General features: G+C 47.3%; 1 protein-coding gene and 1 pseudogene across 1 annotated transcript; one reads left to right on the top strand and one right to left on the bottom strand.

Annotated features, from left to right (window-relative positions):
* Positions 1-702: 702 nt before the first annotated feature.
* On the bottom strand, positions 703-7,029 carry LOC119300252. Its single transcript, XM_037577275.1, has 3 exons — positions 6,999-7,029; positions 2,842-3,021; positions 703-906 (listed from the first exon to the last, which is right to left on the bottom strand). Exons 1-3 carry the CDS (start codon positions 7,027-7,029, stop codon positions 740-742), a joined length of 378 nt encoding a protein of 125 aa, XP_037433172.1. The 3' UTR covers positions 703-739.
* Positions 7,030-11,563: 4,534 nt separating this feature from the next.
* LOC119303610 lies at positions 11,564-18,067 on the top strand (annotated as a pseudogene).
* The last annotated feature ends 529 nt before the right edge of the window (positions 18,068-18,596 follow it).

Genomic DNA, 18,596 nt, shown 5'->3' with positions numbered 1-18,596 from the left:
AGGGAGAAACCCTAGCCAGCGGGTGGTGAGCGCATGGCGTGGTCCGTACGTGCGAGAGGGAGGGGGAGGTGGGCCGGACTTCGTGATTCTGTAAGGATCGGCGTGTAAAAGGGCGTCGTCCAGAGGAGAAATATCTGGGTTCGCTTCGGGTGCGCGGATCAGAACGCGCGCGCGGGGGGGCGGCCCCGGAAATGCGCCGCCGCGCGAGGGGCCTTTCTGCAAACTGCGCGGCTGTGCCGTGCGCCGTGCGCGCCTGGCTTGCTTTGCTAAAGTAACCATGGTAAAGCGGGGGGTGGGTAACCACGGTTGGGTTGGGGTTGGTTGGGTCAGGTGCAAAAGGCACTGTAGACGGGGGGTTTCAAATTTCGTTTGTGGCTGCTGGTGCGAGTCCGATGGATGGACAATGATTGAACTGCCAACTGCTGGGAAACCTTGATTTTCGGTACATGCACTTCGTTGGTCTTCGGTTTTTTTTTTAGATGAAAAGGGCCGCGCCTCTGTTCCATTTCTTGAAGAAACGAAACAACAATTACAGAATCGTCTTACAAATTAGGCAAACGGCGGACAGCAGGAAGGCTGCCGCAGAGGAAGCAGGAAAAGCTACAAGACTAAAAGTTTGAACTAAAACAGCAAATGCCGAATAAAGGGCAATGGGGCAGAAGCCATAGCCTAGCCAGCGATAAGAGAGGCACAAAGCGACTCCTCTAAGAGAGAGTAGCAGCCTACAGAGGAAATGGCTTCAAAATGTATCTCCACGCCTCATCCAGGATCTGGCCACATTAGCAGAGGTGGGCTTCTCGCTTTCATCTCCAGTTCTTTCGCAGCCCACACCACCCTGTCCTTGGCACACCCTGAGGACAGGCACTCCCATGTAGACAGATTTGACGCAGTTTTTCGCCAGATAGCCTGTAATCCAGACCAAACAACATTGTTGAAAACCATGTCATTGTGAGTTTTCCAGATAGCCCAAAGCCCAGCTGCATGGACAATATTTGTTACAGCAAAGGTATCTCCTCTGATCCTGTACTGGGAGATGGACATTATACTGATGTCTTCATCAATCCCAGTTAGGATACATAAGGCTTTCCAGAATTCAGTAGCAACGACACAGGTGCTAAATAAATGAGAACAAGTTTCCTGTTCAGCGCAAAAAACACAGGTGGAATCGCCTACCTCCTGCCTTTTAGACAAATTATCTCTGGTCAACAACTTGTTGTTAGTCAATAGCCAGAGAAAAATCTGAATCCTAGGAGGAATTTTGATCTTCCAAATGGCAGGAGAACTACTGGGCAACACACCTCTGAAATTTAAGAACTTATAAAAGGATTTAACAGAGTATATCCCTTTGGAATTCATATTCCAGACAGGGGAGTCATCCTCTACAGAGAGATGAATAGAACTGGCAATTTCCAAAAGCTCGTACCAAAGAGACATAAGTTCCTGAGTGAAGCATCTTCGGAAAGTAATTTTAGGGTTACTGTCGTCCCAAATTTTATCAATGGTGGCATTATGCTCATTAGCAAGGACATAGAGATCCCAATATTGGGTGGCCAAGGTGGCATTACCAACCCAATGGTCCTCCCAGAATCTGATCCTTTTACCCTTACCAATTTTCAAAGAAAAACCAACTTTAGCAGCTTGAGCTGCCCAGAGCACCCCTTTCCAAAAAGGAGATGCTCCAGTATTAGGGCAAGCAAATAGATTGCTTTGAGGTTTATATTTGGAATCAATTATATTTTTCCAGATCTTACCCTCTGAGTTATAGTATCTACTGACCCAAGAGGCTAATAAAGCCAAATTCATGTCCCCAATGTCAGTAATACCAAAACCCCCAAATTCTTTCCTCATGGTAATAGACTTCCAGGCAGTCAGATGGTATTTGTGGCTGCCAAGGTTTGAGGTTTCTGGCATGGTCAAGATTATTATCTAAGAAAAACAAGGTGTCATCAGCATACTGCATGCTAATGATACCAGCAAGATTAGAAGGGGGGAAAACACCAGCAATTAAGTTTGCCTTAGCAGCTTTAATCAAAATCCTAGTGAACACATCAGCCACTAAGTTAAACAATAAAGGAGAGACAGGATCACCTTGTCTAGCTCCCTTGCCAGCTATAAAATAGTCATTGTTGGTGTCATTAATTCTGACACCCACAGATCCATTGCAGAGCAAAGATTCAAGCTTATACATCCAAATAGGACCAAAGCCTCTCTGCCTCAGCATTTTCAAAAGAAACTCTCTACTAATCATATCATAAGCTTTTTCATAATCTAATTTAAAACAGAAACCAGACATTTTATTGGAGGCCACTACATGGACCACCTCATGAGCAGCTACAATGCTTTCCAGAATAAATCTCCCTTTCAGGAAAGCAGTCTGATTAGGGGAAATAAGAACATTACAAACAGGGCCAAATCTATTTGTAGCACATTTAGCAAATATTTTAAAACTGCAATTGATCATGGCTAGAGGCCTAAACCTATCTAGTTTAACTGCATTAGGTTCTTTAGGGACCAAGGTCAAAAGGGAGAAGTTGAGTCTATATAGATCTAGATTACCAGCCTCCCAATCTCTAAAAAGAGCAAAAAGATCATGCTTGATTAAATCCCAGTATTTCTGGTAAAAAAGAAAAGGAAATCCATCACGGCCTGGAGCTCCTTCAGCATAAGAGCCAAATACAGCAGCCTTGATTTCCTCCTCAGAGAAAGGCTTTTCCAGTAAATTAAAATGCTCTGTGGAAAGTAAACTATCCTGATCCCAAAAATCATCTTTGAGATCAATATCAATAGTAGGAACAAAACCAAACAGCCTTTTATAATAATCAACAGCTATCTGCAAAATACCTTTAGTGTCTTCCACAGGACCTGAAGGGGTTTCTAGTACAGCAATCTGTTTCCTTCTCCTTTTTTGATTGGCCACTGCTCTGAAGTATCCAGTATTGAGTTCTCCCTCCAGTATCTCCTTCTCCCTGGATCTCTGTCTAGCCTTGATCTCCTCCTTCCTCCATATATCATTTAAATCACCTGCAATGGTTTTCATTCTTTTTTTAGAGTTAGGGCATAAAGGTTGAGACTCAGCTAAAACACCTGCAATGGTTTTATTTGGTGCATTTAATTAAAGAGCAAGTATGTGTGTAAAAACAATTAATTCCGATGCATTGGTAGAACCCAGCTTTTGTGGCGTCTCTCCCCGGCCTTTTGGTTATGGACTGAAATTTCTACGTACACATCTATCCACATAATAAATAGACTCTTCTTCACGTGAAATTGATTTCAAAATGGCAACATCATCACAAACAGAGCTTATATGGAAAGTGGTTTTAGTTACTTCTAATCGGGGTAGATGCTTCCAATACACCTTTATTGGATGAATAGTAATGTGAACCGTGTCCTAAAAACATGTTATGAGGTTTCTTGCACCAAATTATCTCGCAGCTGGGTTGCCTGGCCAACCACTCCGCATCAACTAACTACGAACCGCTGACTCGCTCTCTCTTTCCCCTTCCCTCTGTCTAGCTTAGTGGCATATTCGAAAGCTTGGCACGGGAGTGTTAAATTTTGACATCCTCCTTCCTCTCTCCTTCGCCAGTGTTGTCAACCGTGGTGAGGGAGAAAGGAGGGTGTGTCTTTACAGGCTAAGATAGTTTCTTGGACCAAATTATCTCGCAACTACATGTTGGCTAGCCAATCCACTTTGCGTCAACCAACTACGAGCTACCGACTTTATAATCTCTTTCCCCTTCCCTATATCAAAACTGGAAAATTCGTCTTTGCTGAGTGCCAAGCTCCCACTCACGGGCACACGGCAAAACAACTGTGTGCCAAGGACATGACTCGGCAATAGAGCGTACTCTGTGTAATCCTTCGTTCGCCGAGAGCCGTCGGTAAAACAAAAGGACTCGACGAATAACCCTTCTGTCGAGCCACGTGGCACGGCCGTTCGGGATTTTCATTGGTTCATATACTGATGGGGACCTCATATTATAGAACTTGTCTCATACAATGACGAGCCTCCTCAAATTAGCTTTAGGTCTTCATTAGCAAGCAAGTTGGATGCACCTGCACTAGCCCAGAGGAGAGCTTTCATTCAAACATAACTCCATGTGCATTGTAGTTGCATGGCAATCCAAACTCCTTGCATTAATATTAATTATAAAGTCTTCTTCGTGGCCTAATTATCAGTTGCATTGATGCAATATTTTCTTTGTTTTTGACTTTTTGAAACCCCAACATTGCGTTCTCATGCCAATGATTAGGGCATGGAACCGAGACTTGTGCTCATATTATATTCTAAATTGTGTGATTGGTTGAAATAGCGCATAAAAGAAACAATTGTTTGTATTTGATCTTGTCTCAAGGGTTGGGCTTGAAGTGATTGCCATGTTAAACATTATTTGTGCTAAAGGTAATCACCGTGTTTTCAATAATTATGGACATTCCTTCTAAACCTTTGGCAAAACCTTTGGCAATGATATTTTTGACTCGATCAATTTGATTATCAAAGAACATGTTGGGAATTCTTTTATATGCATCAGGTAGTTTAATATTGTTAAAACCATTGTCACGCATCTTTATTATTGATAAAGACTCGAAACCTTAGCTAACGCAGTGACCGCATTCCATGCACGTACATGGGAGAGTGGGTGGCTAGGGTTCTAAATGTCATGGTTCCGTCCGGAATCATGCATAAAAAGGTTGTCGTCCGTAGGAGAATTGTCCGACTCCGCTTGGGTGCATGGATGACAGTGTGTGGCGGTCTCGGAAAATGTGCGGCGGCGCGAGGGCCTTTCTGTGAGTGAGTACACCTAGTTGCTTTTGTAACCATGGTTCCGAAAATGATAACCGCGGGCGGGTCAGGTGTAAACGGGATTGTAGACACGAGTTTCAAATTTTGATTTGATTTCTGCCTAGCTAGCTACAGGTTGCGACTCGGGACATTTCCATATCATACGGACAATCTTAATTTTAGTTAAACATTTAATAAGTATGTGTGCACAAATAATAAAAACTGGTGCATTTATAGAACTAATATTCTTTTTTAGCTGGGATAGAATTAATAGTTGCCTCTGTTGGACACACTTATTGCACATATCCACATAACTAACACTGCCTCTGTTTTTATTTACTCCACATATTAATTTTGTCTAATGTCAAACTTTCTAAACTTTTATCAAGGTTGCAGAAAAAAAATCAACATATACACCACCAAATCAATATCATTAGCTTCATCATTGAACATATTTTCACGTTATATGGATTTGCCATAGTAAATGTTCATATTGTTTCCTATAAACCTGGTCCAACTTTAGGTCAAAGTTAATAAGCGGACGAGTTTCCCCTATGGCGTGGCTAGGGTTCTTTCCTCCATGGCCTAGGGTTTGGACGAACGTGTGGCGGTCGTCTCCTCCGACAGCCCATGTGTGATGTTTTCGGACACCAGTCTACAACCAGCTGCGATGGTGTGGCCATTGGAAATTCTAATCTAGGTGGATTTTTACCAATTCGAATTGAACGATGAAGTCTTTGATGATGTTGAGATAGATGAGGATGATCCTGCATTCAACTATAGTGTTCATTGGCTTGCCCTAGCTAGATTTCATACAGAGAAGTCATCTAGTCAACCGCTTTCTATAGAGATATGAGAGATGCGTGTAGCCCGACGGAGGAAGTCAGATTCCGCCCGGGAGGACCGAATTTGTTAACTGTCCAAGCATCTTGCCTGGGGGATCGGGAGCGCATGATGGAGCAAGGTCCTTTGTTGTTCAGAAACTAGGCAGTCTTGATGTGCCCATATGATGGATTTACCAAAGCTGAGGGAGGTGAGCATTGTTTACATGCCGGTTTGGCTACAAATTCATAAGCTCCTGGATGGTATTGCTAGAAAGATCTCATGGATAAAATGTTAAAAGGGAGTAGATTTACATTATATGGAGCTCCTTACCTTTTATCTAGTTCATTTTTAGCAACAACATTATATGGTTTATTCCTCTAGACTCGACACAGACCAAATAGTGTGACCTAGTACGAATTGTGTCCCAAGACCGATAACGCGGTTATTCGAACAGATTTACACTCTACAGAGGTCACACACTTAACCCACACTATGGAGCTCTTGGCCTCATACTTTAGTACATGTTCCCATCAGGTGGACCGGTGCTGCTCCAACAAATTATTTTTCTAAATTAGACCATGGCAGTTTTTGTTGTAGTTAGCATGGCATTTTAATTATTATTTTTTGTGGGTGCAATTAATTAGACCATGGCAAGAAAATTATTTAGACCATGTTAATTAGTGGTTATTCCTTAGATCTACGCACTTTTATCCGTTAGATCATGGAAAAAAATTCTATTAATTAGATTATGGCATTTTCACTATTTTTAACCATGGTACCGTAGTTATCATGGAATAGTTTGGCCTTCCTTCCTTCCTTCCTTCCATTTGGTTGTAGAAGAGCACGAGAGAGGGCAACGGCATGCATGCAGCGCCCATCGCCATCGCCTCGCCAATGGCCGAGAGAGGGGACCAGGTGATCACGGGCGAGGAGGAGAGGTGCGCATCATCTGGTGCATGCATGCAATGGCTGGCCCGCGCTGCGGAGCAAAGCCTGGGCGAAGTGGAGTTTGGTGGGTCCCCACGCCAGCCCGGGACTCCCATCCTACTGTATGTCGCCCGCGCTTGATCCCCAAGACCCCACCCAATCGCAATCGCAATGCAGGACAGAGAAGGTACTGGTAAAAGACCGTGGAGGAGGGATCCGCCTAGCCTAGGCAGGAGGTGCGGTGCGCGCGCGCCTTGTCGATCTCCACCTCCACACGCGCGCGCATCCATCCATCCACCCCCCGCGGAGCGCGTACGACCCACGCAACCCCTCTCTCTCTCCCTGGCCAAGCCGGCGCAGATGGGCAGGAACGTACGCACACGCACGTCACGGCGCGGCGCGGCTTGGTCTATCTTTGCTTTTTGCCCGGCCGGAGCAGCTGGCAGGGTAGGGGTGGCCGGACCTGGCCAGGCGCGCAGGCGCAGGTCGTGCATGTCCCCCGGCCCTCCACCAACACGCCGTCTCTCGCAGTCCCGTTGCACCGGAACGCCTAGTGCGCGCGCGCCCGGCTCCGTCGATCGTCCCGCTCGCAGCGATCACGTATGGTCTACATGCATGCATGATCCTACACTCCCGTGCATCTGCCTTCTATACTGACTCAAGGTTTTAGTCCCAACTAACATATACATACTCCCTCCTAACACTCTACGCCCAACGATTGTCAAAAACCTGCTGTTCAAAACTTCAAAGCACGGCAAGTATTCTTCTTGCTTCGTTTAGCCGTCAAAAAAAAAATCAGTAATCACATTTAATTTACCACTGATGACTATACCAAGCAGGGAGTACACAACAAGGACCATGTTACTTTCTCACCCCAGCGAAGCGACGAACGACACGCGGGAAAACCTACCGCCACCCCCCTCGACATGCCCCAACCCTCCCTCACCCCCCTCGAGATCCGGTCTCAGGGCGGCATGGGTCACCTCCCCCGGTGTCAGCATCGCCAAGACAAGGACTGAACCACTGGTTCAGTCGAGACGAGTTATTGCCAAACAACAGACTGTAGCGGATCCGGCAACAGAAGATGGCGCGATGGAATTCAATCAAGGAAATGGGCCGGCCCAGCGGCCCAAGCGAGCGACCAACCCACCGCGTTGGCTCGACGACTACAACCTGGCCCGTTAATCGAGCCAACGGTAACTGGTTTAAATAGAGATCGATCTCTTCCTGTAATAGTTGGCTAGGATTGGAATGACGGCTTCGGCCGGTGTAATCGGATAGCTGTGAGGGTGGTTGGGTGGCTAGCTACCGAACTTTTCCCCAATTCGAAATCGAATCCCTAAATTCCTTCCCGATCTAGCGAGTTGCTTACAGTTGGTATCAGAGCTACAATGGTGACCCTAAACACAAGACATTTTACAACAACTGACCATAGATCCTGCATCTAAACCACAGTTCTCTCTGCACCAAGGTCTCCTTCGCTATAAGAACAGTATATGGGTTGGGCCTGATACAGATCTACACCTCAAAAATTTTACAGCCTTTCATGCTAGTCCAGTTGGGGGTCATTTTGGCTTTCCAGTCACATACAAACGAATAATCTCCCTCTTTAGGTGGCAAGGAATGAAAACCTTCATCAAAACTCAAGTCCAATCCTGCTTGGTGTGTCAGCAAGCTAAACCAGAAAGAGTTCAGTACCCTGGATTGCTATCTCCTCTGCCAGTACCTTCCAAAGCTTGGGACACGGTATCTATGGATTTTATCTCAGGTCTTCCTACATCCTTCCAGTACAACTGCATACTTGTGGTGATTGACAAGTTCTCTAAATATGGCCATTTCGTTCCTCTCTCACACCCTTTCAATGCTCAGAAGTGGCTGAAGCCTTTCTAGACAATGTGTACAAGTTACATGGGATGCCCAGGATTATCATCTGTGACAGAGACCCTGTTTTCACTAGCACATTCTGGCAACTGCTTATTTCCAAAACTGGCGCAGAGCTGAACATAAGTACAGCATATCACCCAGAGACTGACGGCCAAACTGAAAGAGTAAATCAGCAAATTGAGTGTTTCTTGCGGTGTTTCATCAGTGCCCATCCTACTAAATGGAGCAAATGGTTGTCGCTTTGTGAATTCTGGTACAATACCAACTGGCATTCGGCACTGAACAAAACGCCTTTTGAAATCATTTATGGGCAGACTCCGCGGTTCTTTGGAATATCTGCTTCTGATACAATTGCTCCCGTCGATGTCCAATCGTGGCTGGACTCCCGACAGTTGATGATCGCATCGGTGAAACAGCACTTGTTGCGTGTTCAGCAGAGAATGAAGCATCAAGCAGACAAGAAACGAACTGAACGAGTTTTTGCTGTCAACGATCTCGTGTTCCTCAAACTGCAACCATACGTGCAATCATCAGTTGTCTGAAGAGCCAACCACAAACTTTCATTCAAGTACTCTGGTCGTTACAAGATACTCGACAAAATTGGAGAAGTTGCATACCGACTGGAGTTGCCTCCTGATAGTCGCATCCACCCAGTGTTTCATGTGTCTCAGCTCAAGAAGTTCATTCCGCCAACGACTCGGGTGCAAACACAGTTACCCTCTCCTACCGCCAGTCTGCAAGTGCTTGTTCAGGTTCTGGATCGTCGCGTTCGTCAGTCGGGCCGCAAGACAGTGATGCAGGGTTTAATTCTCTGGAGTTGCGGTACACCAGCCACTGCTACTTGGGAGGATCTGGATTCGTTGAAGCAGGAGTTTCCCCAAGCTCCGGCTTGGGGACAAGCCAGTTCACAAGGAGAGGGGGATGTCAGCATCGCCAAGACAAGGACTGAACCACTGGTTCAGTCGAGACGAGTTATTGCCAAACAACAGACTGTAGCGGATCCGGCAACAGAAGATGGCGCGATGGAATTCAATCAAGGAGATGGGCCGGCCCAGCGGCCCAAGCGAGCGACCAACCCACCGCGTTGGCTCGACGACTACAGCCTGGCCCGTTAATCGAGCCAACGGTAACTGGTTTAAATAGAGATCGATCTCTTCCTGTAATAGTTGGCTAGGATTGGAATGACGGCTTCGGCCGGTGTAATCGGATAGCTGTGAGGGTGGTTGGGTGGCTAGCTACCGAACTTTTCCCCAATTCGAAATCGAATCCCTAAATTCCTTCCCGATCTAGCGAGTTGCTTACACCCGGCTCCTCCTCCGGTCCTCCCCCCTCCCACCGGCTCGTAGGTGTCGTGACATTTCCTAGCCGTGGCTATGGACGCACGTCCCATTCAGTGAATCCCTTCAGTTTGTAACGACAGTAGGTAGTACATATGGCTGTCCCTCAACAAGTCATTTTAAGCATTTTGGCGGAGTCCGGTTTAAAATGTTTTTTGGGTGCATCTTCTATGTGGTTCCAGGAGTTATAATATCCGTTGAGAGCCATGTCTAATTAGTTGCAGAGACATTTCTGCTCTCCTTTCCCTCTGTGCAGTACTGTGATTCCCGCCTCCCTTCCTCCCCTTGTTGCGGTGTGTCTTTCTTGGCCGTGAAGACACGTGCCCGTACCTTCCTTCCTTATCCTCTTTCTCCCTCGTTCTCCAGTACTAGAGTACATGGGACGCCGACCAGTATTCGTCCAGTCCTTTCCGATTTGCTGCTTTTGCCAGAGCCATTTTGAACCTTCGAGTCATGCCATCGATCCGCCTAGGTAGCAGGTGCGGTGCATGTGCCACAGACGTGCAAGCGGTACGCGTGTACGTGCCGCCGGCTGTTATATGTCCCACCGTGTTATTGTTACACACAACCAAATCTGCCTACAACGATCGACCGACTCGCTTGCCCATCACAATTCCCACACGCGCGCCTTGATTTCCATTGACAGACGAATCTTCCCCCGCCACCTGCGCATCCATTCCATCCATCCATCCGACCATCCCACTCTCCCGCGCATCCATTCCATCTATCCATCCGACCATCCCACTCTCCCGTGCAAAGCCGCCGCCAAATCAACCACTAGCCTGCGTAGCATGAAACTATCACTTTCCATGTTAGGTATCTTGCATGTAGGTCCCACATGTAAGCTAACGGCAACTAAACAGTCAAACAAACGGTTTGTTTAGGAGCGGACCCCAGCTGTCATAAACCCGATTAAATGTTAACCACGTGCTATTTGGGTTTTTTGAAACAGCTGACACATATTTGGGTAGTTATCATTCACAAAGAAACATCTGGTAGTCTTTTGGAACCATAGGGCAAAAAGTGGTAGTTTTATGCTATTCACTCCACGAAGTACACCATCCAGGTCTGCACCAAGAGCATCCCCCGGGCACCACTTCATCTACTGGGAGCTGTTGACCACAGGCGGCGCTGGCGTCAGCGGGGCGGTGGACAAGGAGACCCTTGACGTTCGAGGCCATCTTCCATGGCGCCTCCATCAACCAATACAAGGCACCCGATGTTTCCGCCAATCATCGAACTGCTCGACTCGCACGTCGTGTCCTGCCACTTTAGCCCTGCCCTGTCGCACTGGACCCGACTCCCAAAGGAAGGGTGGATTTGAACCGGAGGAGGAAGAAGAGAAGAAGATGCGGTTGCGCCAGATTGATGCGAGAGGATAAAGTGATAGGGTGGGACCCGTGCAGTTTCGGGAGTCCATGAGAAACATCTAGTCTAGTCTAAACCAATGAAAAAATTAGTGTGCTATAGCGCCGCCTTTAAAATACACTATTAGCCAGACATTATACACCGATTTATTTAATGAGAAATTGCTCATAACGCTATAGATTGCTATTAGTGGTGCCATAGCGTGCTATTTTTTCAGTGATCTAAACACACTACAAAATCTATTATACACTGATTTATTTGGCGAGGAATTGCTCAGGATGGTATAGCTGGCAATTAGCGGTGCTATAGTGTGCTGTTTTTTCAGCGGTATAAACACACTAGAAAACCAAAAGTGAACTAGACTGGTTTATTTGGCGAGGCGTTGTTCAAAATGCTATAGCATATGCTATTTTTTTCGTGATAGGTAATGAACAGTTGAACCAGAGAAAAACTGGACATACGTGTGGCTCGTTGAACAGTTACAGGAGACCAACTCCGACGAGCCCTCGTCTCCTCGTAACCACCGTCCGTACCGACCCAAATTCGCAGAGCACCACGGCCGCGACGGCACCTCTGTCCTTGATCCAGACAGCCATGGGCCCATGGCGGCCGCACTTCTCGCCGCCACGCGCTCGCCTCTCCCGCTGACATTTTGGAGACGGAGGCCTCTTCTCGCGGCTCCACCGCCCGCGCTCCGCCCGAGGGATCCAGCCTTTGCTCCTCCCGGAATCCCGCCGCCTCCCCGCAAAGCTCTCGCTCCCGTCGCCAGAGCCGCGTGCGCGGCGGCGCCGACGCGAGGCGGGGGTGAGGAGCCGGGCCAGGCGCCCCGCAACTGGAGCGCGCTTGGGGGCGACCGGCGCTGGGCGGGTTCCTGGGCTCCGCGCCTCCGCCGCCCTGCTCGGCTGCCGCGGCGGCCGAGGACTCCATCAAGGCGTCCGGGTTCGGGCTGCGGGTGGCGGCATCGCTGCGGAGCCTCGGCTGGCCCGATGTCGCCGTCGTATTCAGGCTTGCCACGTTGTCGGTGCTCGAGCTGCGGGGAGCTATTCCGTCTGGCTACTGGATGCAACTCCATCCGGTCCGACTCACCGGCCTAGCAGTTTTGGGGTATTTTTTCATCTCTCTTGTTCCTTTGATAATGTGAGATCTGGTGTTTACCCGCCAAATGTTCGATGAATTGCTGGTGCTGCACTGACTAAAATTCACTTCAGACTTACCATTCTTAGTTTGCATTTAAAATAGGGGAAGTTTGTACACAGCTCGAAACCAACTACTAGTAGAAAACCAAAGAAAAATACATGCCACTACTCTCGATCAACCTGGCCTATACACTGAAGGTCAGCACTCAGCACTCACTAAAGACATGCCTTCATCAGAGGAGGCCTGGGCATTCTGGAAAATCCCACGGCTGCTCCTACCACAGGTGACTACATAAATAGCCATGGACTCCATCTTCTGGCATTGCGGATTTCTGACTCCATGTGAAGGTTTTCTCCACCGGCAGTGACAGAAGATCTCAGGGCAATGACAAAAGGTCTAGGATGAGAGGTGAAGGCAAACCGAGCAATAGAACATCGCAACATTAGATGGTTCACCGACTCAACCACCTGGTCACGCATCATTGTGCGGCCATCCTCTCGAATGCAGCCTGCCCGCAGTCCAGATTCTGTTCTGCAGGAGAAGCCAGAGAAAAAAATATGCACTTCTTCTACAGCTCCAACACTCCAAATCTTCAGGAGGTCGTTACAATGAATTTTGTCGAAGAACTGCTAATCATACGTAGACACCGCCAAGTAAGAGTTGCAGGCTGTGAGCTTGTAAGATATGTAGTCTTGGTTTTCAGATAGCTGACCCCCTCACATTACACCAAATATGCAAGAATATGTCAATTTCCTCCTCCAAGTTAATCCTTTGAAGGCCCTTCATCCACTCCCCTGCCTGCCCCCGATCCCATCACAAAAGAGATTATTTTCCTATAGGACAACCGGTATAAGCTGGACGCCATATCTTTCTGAGGGACTCCATCAAGCAAACCGTTGAACCAGAATGAGGCTCGCCTTTTCCCCATTCTCAATATGAATCGAAGTGCAGGTCGCAAAGAGCTGCTGATCGGTCGCATTGCAAGGAACAGGCAGCCCTTTCCAAAGTCTGTGCACATTGTCCCAGTTGAACCATAGCCATCTTAACCGCAATGCCCTGTTAAAGTGCTCCAAATCTTTTACTCCTAATCCCTAACAGTGTTTAGACGAGCAGATTTTCACCCAGCTTACTAAACGCTTGCCCCCATGCGCCTCTTATCCACACCAGAGAAAACTTGTCCTGGTCTTGTCTATCTTTTTGATAATCCACTTGGATGGTGGAAAAGCAGTGAAGAAATAGGTTGTGAGCGCAGTCAGCACAGAATTGATAAGCATTAGATGCCCCTTTCCGGACATGAATTTTACCTTCCATGACTTCAACCTCCCAGCAATTCTGTCAAAAAAAGGTTGGCATTTAATTCTTCTACGGGTCCTGGTGCTGAGAGGAAGCCCTAAATAGTTGCATGTCAACGACCCCGGCAAACCACCAAAAGCAGATAAAAGATCCTGTAGATCCAGGTGGTCATAGCGAATAGGATAGGCCACACACTTGTTGAGATTCACCTGAAGACCAGAGCATTGCCGAAAAAATGAAGGAGGCCCGAGGCCACAGCAAGCTCCTCCATTGATAGAGTTCAAGAAGAGAGTGATGTCATCCACATAAAAACTGTTCTCATCTTCTCAGCTCTTTGCGTGACAGGGGATAAGAGGCCATGACCAGTAGCTTTGGTCAGAATGCACTGTAAAGGTTCCAGAGCCAAAATGAAGAGCATTGGGGCAAGCGGGTCTCCTGTCTCAACCCTCCCCTATGAATAAAAGTGCCACCAGGCTTCCCATTGAGCAGAACTCTTGAGGACGAAGGACTCAGGGTCAACGTAAAATGACCCCTCCAACGAGCACTGAAACAATAACCCTGCCTCAAGCAGAAAAATCAAACGCCTTAGCAAAGTCCAGTTTGACGATAAGTAGAGGTATTTTCTTCAAGTGAGCTTCATTCATAATGTTCTTCACAAACAGAGTTATCCTGGATCGACCTTTTCTTAATGAAGCCGATTTGGCTCTCAGAGATCAGGGTATGCAGCTCCAGGGCAAGGCGAGAAGCAATGAACTTCCATAATATCTTAGCAATACTATGCGTATGACTCACAGGCTGGAAGCAAGAGGTGAAGAAGTCGCATCTTTTTTGGAATGAGAACAATATTGGTAGTATTCAGCACTTAAGCAGGTGCCAATGATCACCTCTCAACTCATGCATTTGATTTAGGGCAACCAGAAGGTCCGAGCACACGATATCCCCACAGGTTTTGTCAAAAGCCCCAATAAATCCATCCCTGGCAAGCCTCCCCGAGCAGGGAATTGAAGTGATGCAGCAGCACCTGAGCTTTAGCATCATGGTCAGACGTCTCTTCACCCCTCAAAATTTTCAGAACAGGAATGCGATTCTTCCTCCTCTGGGTCATTCACTTTAACGTGAAAAGCTTTTGTGTTTGCATCTGCAGACTTGATCCACATAATACAAGATTTCTGATGCCATCTCATTGTCAAGCGCGATTTCAAGAGAAAACAAAGGTTTCATTCCTTAGCGAATAGCTCACGTTCCTCCTGATCAAGGTCCAACTGGAAAATCACCTCAGTGGCTACTTCCTTTCTGAATCTCACGTCCTTCTTTAATCTTGTATATCACAACTTCAGAGCATGATCGGTTCTTGACAGCTTGATGTGCAGAATCTTTACAGCATCCTTCGAGCGAACAGGTTTAGCCTAGCCTCAAGCACCTTCTCTCTGAATCCCTCCATCCTTAGCCAACAAGCCTCTAATCTGAACTCTTTATAGTGCTTGACATGCATCTTCTGGGGGATCATTGGGCAGTGATGCGAAATGACAGTTGAGGCCAGAGACAACTGATATTACAAGTGGCTCGGCTCCCAAGATTAACACGATCGATCTTGAAATGAACCGAGCTCTCTCTCTCTCTCTCTCTCCTTAGACCAGGTGAACCTTCTTCCATTAAGAGCAATTTCCTGGAGCTCAAGATCCTCAATCATGTTTCTAAAACGGCCATCATTCTGAGATTAATGTTGGCGTTGCTATTGTCGCTGACATGGCAAATGAGATTAAAGTGCCCAAGAATCATCCAATCAGGCAACACAATATTCTTTATGCTCTTAAGCTCGTTGAGAAAAACAGTCTTATCACTGTCCTCCGGAGGCCCATACACAGCAGCATTATTTGGTCAGATCAGTAATAGTACCAGTAATAAAGTGAGAGCCTGAGGCATTATAGTCAAAGGAAATAGCAAAATCATCTGTACTGGCAACCAGGATCCGACCTCTTGTACCATTAGTAGCTCTGAGGAAGTCTTCAGAAAATCTGCTGCCCAGGACATCAGCCACAATACTTTTATCAACATCAGCCGATTTAGTTTCTTGAAGACATACAATGTTGCACTGGTTAAGCTGAGAAAAATTTCTGTAGCGACCTACCGGCCTCCTCCAGGCCGGGTTGTTCAACTCTCTCATGTTTCAGTTAAGGAGCTTTATATTCCATTGAAGAAAACAATGCGGTGAACAAACAAGAAGATTGTATTGACCATCCACCGACCAGAAGCAGCAACCATAGGCGACATAACCAGCAACAGCCGGAGACAGAGGACCACATGGCACATTACTCCCCGCCTGGTTTCGGCAACGACTTTAATGGCGTGGTTGATGGTTTTGCTCGAGTGGCATGCACCTCATCTTGGTTTTGCACATGCCGGTGGTATTTCACCTTCTTCCTCCTTCTTTTCCCTCCTGTGCCACTCACACCTCAACTATCTGAGAGCCGCTGGCTTATGCGCTCCAGGAAAAGGCGCTCGAACATCTTGCACGTCTTTACCAGCCTGGTTGCGCTGGCTCTCCTTTTCGCTCTCCGTCCAGCACACAAAGCCCACTGATTCTCTATGTTGTGTCGGTGACTCGGTATTGAAGTTGGCCGCACAGCACGCCTACCAGTTAGAGCTCTACGTTGCCTCCTTCTCACCGACTTTGCTTATCACCTCTGAATAGCAGTGAGACGATCCCACCCCCTCTCCTTTTGATTTGCTCGTTTGAGGAATTCTGGGGACCATTAATCTATTATAGATCCGTGCATGCGATTAATTCTTGGTTGGAAGCAATGTGCGGGGATTGCATGAATGTAGTACAACTTATATCAGCGACTTGTTTCCTCTTTTGAATTGACATCAATAAGATGAATGCACCACACTGGTAGCATTTTCAGGAGAATTGGCAGTACTATATGGACAAGCCATAGGAGCCCCCTTCCACTGTGAGAAACTAGGAAGTGGTACTAGTATTGGAGTACAGGTATTCAGTTTTGAAGAGGATGAGATGAACGTGTTGATCTTCCTCTCAAGCTCTTCCCTCTTAGCCCCAACTACCCGACTCAACTGCTGCCCGCCTTTCACTACTACAAAGGTCAGTGTCGCCTCTATTTGAAACGTCTTTGACAACCTCCTGCAGAATTCCAATCATTTTTTTTCAAGGATACATCCCAGCGGATGCATCAGTATCATAGAAGAAGCAAAGGCAAAGTGGCCACTACAACACCGGAAACCAGTTACAACACCTCCAGCCAGCCGGAGGCCCAAGGTTCCCGAATTAACTACTCACTAACAACCCGTCCCACATCTAACTCCATCGGAAGAGCAAAACTCAGTAGCTTTGCCGACTTCCAGTCCCTCGCCTCGTCGCAAACCTTTTGGAGAACCACATGCGTGAACGGAGCCGCGTTGTTGAAGACTATGTCATTCCAGTGTTTTCCATATAGTCCAGAACACGAGGTATCCCTGGCACTCCGCCCCTCGGTCGCTCACGAGCTCCACTAGTCAACAAAGTCTGTATTCAGGTCAGGCATCCAGTCTATCTTCCCCCGTGCCGTCAGAACCGCTGCCCAAACGTCACGAGAGAAGACGCATCCCAACAGAAGAATCCCAATACATCAACATTCGAAGAAAATCTGCACTTCCATTTCTGTAGTGTGCAGAAGACTGAAGAGAAGAGGGAGAGAGGGAGAGAGGTGGGGGTGGGCAGGAAGAAGGTGATGTGGGAGCCAAGTACTATTCAGCATTGATGTTAGTGGTTTTTTATCCTGGTGATTGATATATAGGGCCATGATGATGTTTTACTGTCATTTTACAATGACCTGACTAAAATGTAAATTGCGGGTTGTCGCTCTAGTGTCAGCAACATGTCATCTCTCTTGAGAAAATGTTTCATGCTATATATGCACAGAACTTGATATCTACTCTCCGTTTCTCCAGGAACATGGTGCCTGTCATCATCCTCTGCCTGAAGAAACTCGCAACTTTCCTCTCGCAAAGAAGCGCTTGGGCGGCCTGGATGATGGACCTCCTCTTCGAGTGGGAGTGACGGGAGGCTGCACCCGCCAAGGAGTTCCAGACTTCCAGTGGCTCGGGCTGATGCTGTTTGTCGACGTCCCATTCCCAGGCACCGGAGCATGGACTGGCGCCATCATCGCGTCTGTCCTTGGCATGCCGTTCTGGTCAGGCTTGTTGGCGAACTTGGTGGGAGTCGTCCTCGCAGGGTTGCTTGTAAACTTGCTCATGAACCTGGGTCTGAAATACGCCATTGGCACCGGGGCGCTTCTCTTCATTGTATCAACTGTCATGTGGGGAGTGGGGTGCCCTTTTGGGGTATCAAGAATTTGCTGAATACAAAATGATGCTTTGGCCGTATCCACACCGAAGTGTTTTGGGTGCGTTTTGTATGTCGGCGAGAGGAGTTTATAATAACCCTCGCCAGGCGTGTTTGATTAGTTGCAAAGACCATTTCTGCTATCCTTTTGTGCGGTGAACTGTTAGTTCATAGTCTTTTGCAGTTGTCCGTCAAAGATTCCGAGTAACTGAACCGATGTTATTTCACTGAGTCTCTTCGGTTTGTAACAACAGTAGACAGTAGAGACCCAAACCATAAGATGCTGTCACTCAAGATGGAAGTTTGTAACAAGAATTTTCATGTCACGAACTTGTCTTTGTGGTAACTACAAGATGGAAGTATTGCTGCCATAAGATAGTGGAGATCCACGTTACGAAACTAGAATGGGGATGCACAGTAGTGCATTGGTTAGTTTGTAACAGCATTTCAACAGATGTTTTTTTTAGAGGAAAAGGGCTCTCGGCCCCGGCTCCACTTGTATTTCAACAGATGTCGTGTTCCGTTCCGTCCGAAAAGGAACAAGGCGCGGCTGGTGAACATGGGCAACGCTACCTACTTGCCGATTAAAAAGAGAGATGGAAACAAACAAAAATATCACTCCACAGAAATTGGTGAAGGGAAGCGAAGGGAAGATGAGAAAACAAGGCAGCAGTGTGAGCCACCCTCGGTTGGTTCCACC

Source organism: Triticum dicoccoides, chromosome 5A (assembly GCF_002162155.2).
Source record: "Triticum dicoccoides isolate Atlit2015 ecotype Zavitan chromosome 5A, WEW_v2.0, whole genome shotgun sequence".
Lineage (NCBI taxonomy): Eukaryota > Viridiplantae > Streptophyta > Magnoliopsida > Poales > Poaceae > Triticum > Triticum dicoccoides.
The sequence above is the reverse complement of the archived record's forward strand: the minus strand, read 5'-3'. Positions and strand labels throughout refer to the sequence as shown.

Bases quoted from the DNA above. Each gene is read 5' to 3' on its own strand.
- LOC119300252 (XM_037577275.1), bottom strand. From the start codon at position 7,029: ATGCACGACCTGCGCCTGCGCGCCTGGCCAG. The intron at 3,022-6,998 runs GTCCGGCCACCC...AAACCATTGCAG, and splicing joins GCGCCTGCGCGCCTGGCCAG to GTGATTTAAATGATATATGG. The intron at 907-2,841 runs GTATTTTGCAGA...TCTGGATTACAG, and splicing joins TCCTGTGGAAGACACTAAAG to GCTATCTGGCGAAAAACTGC.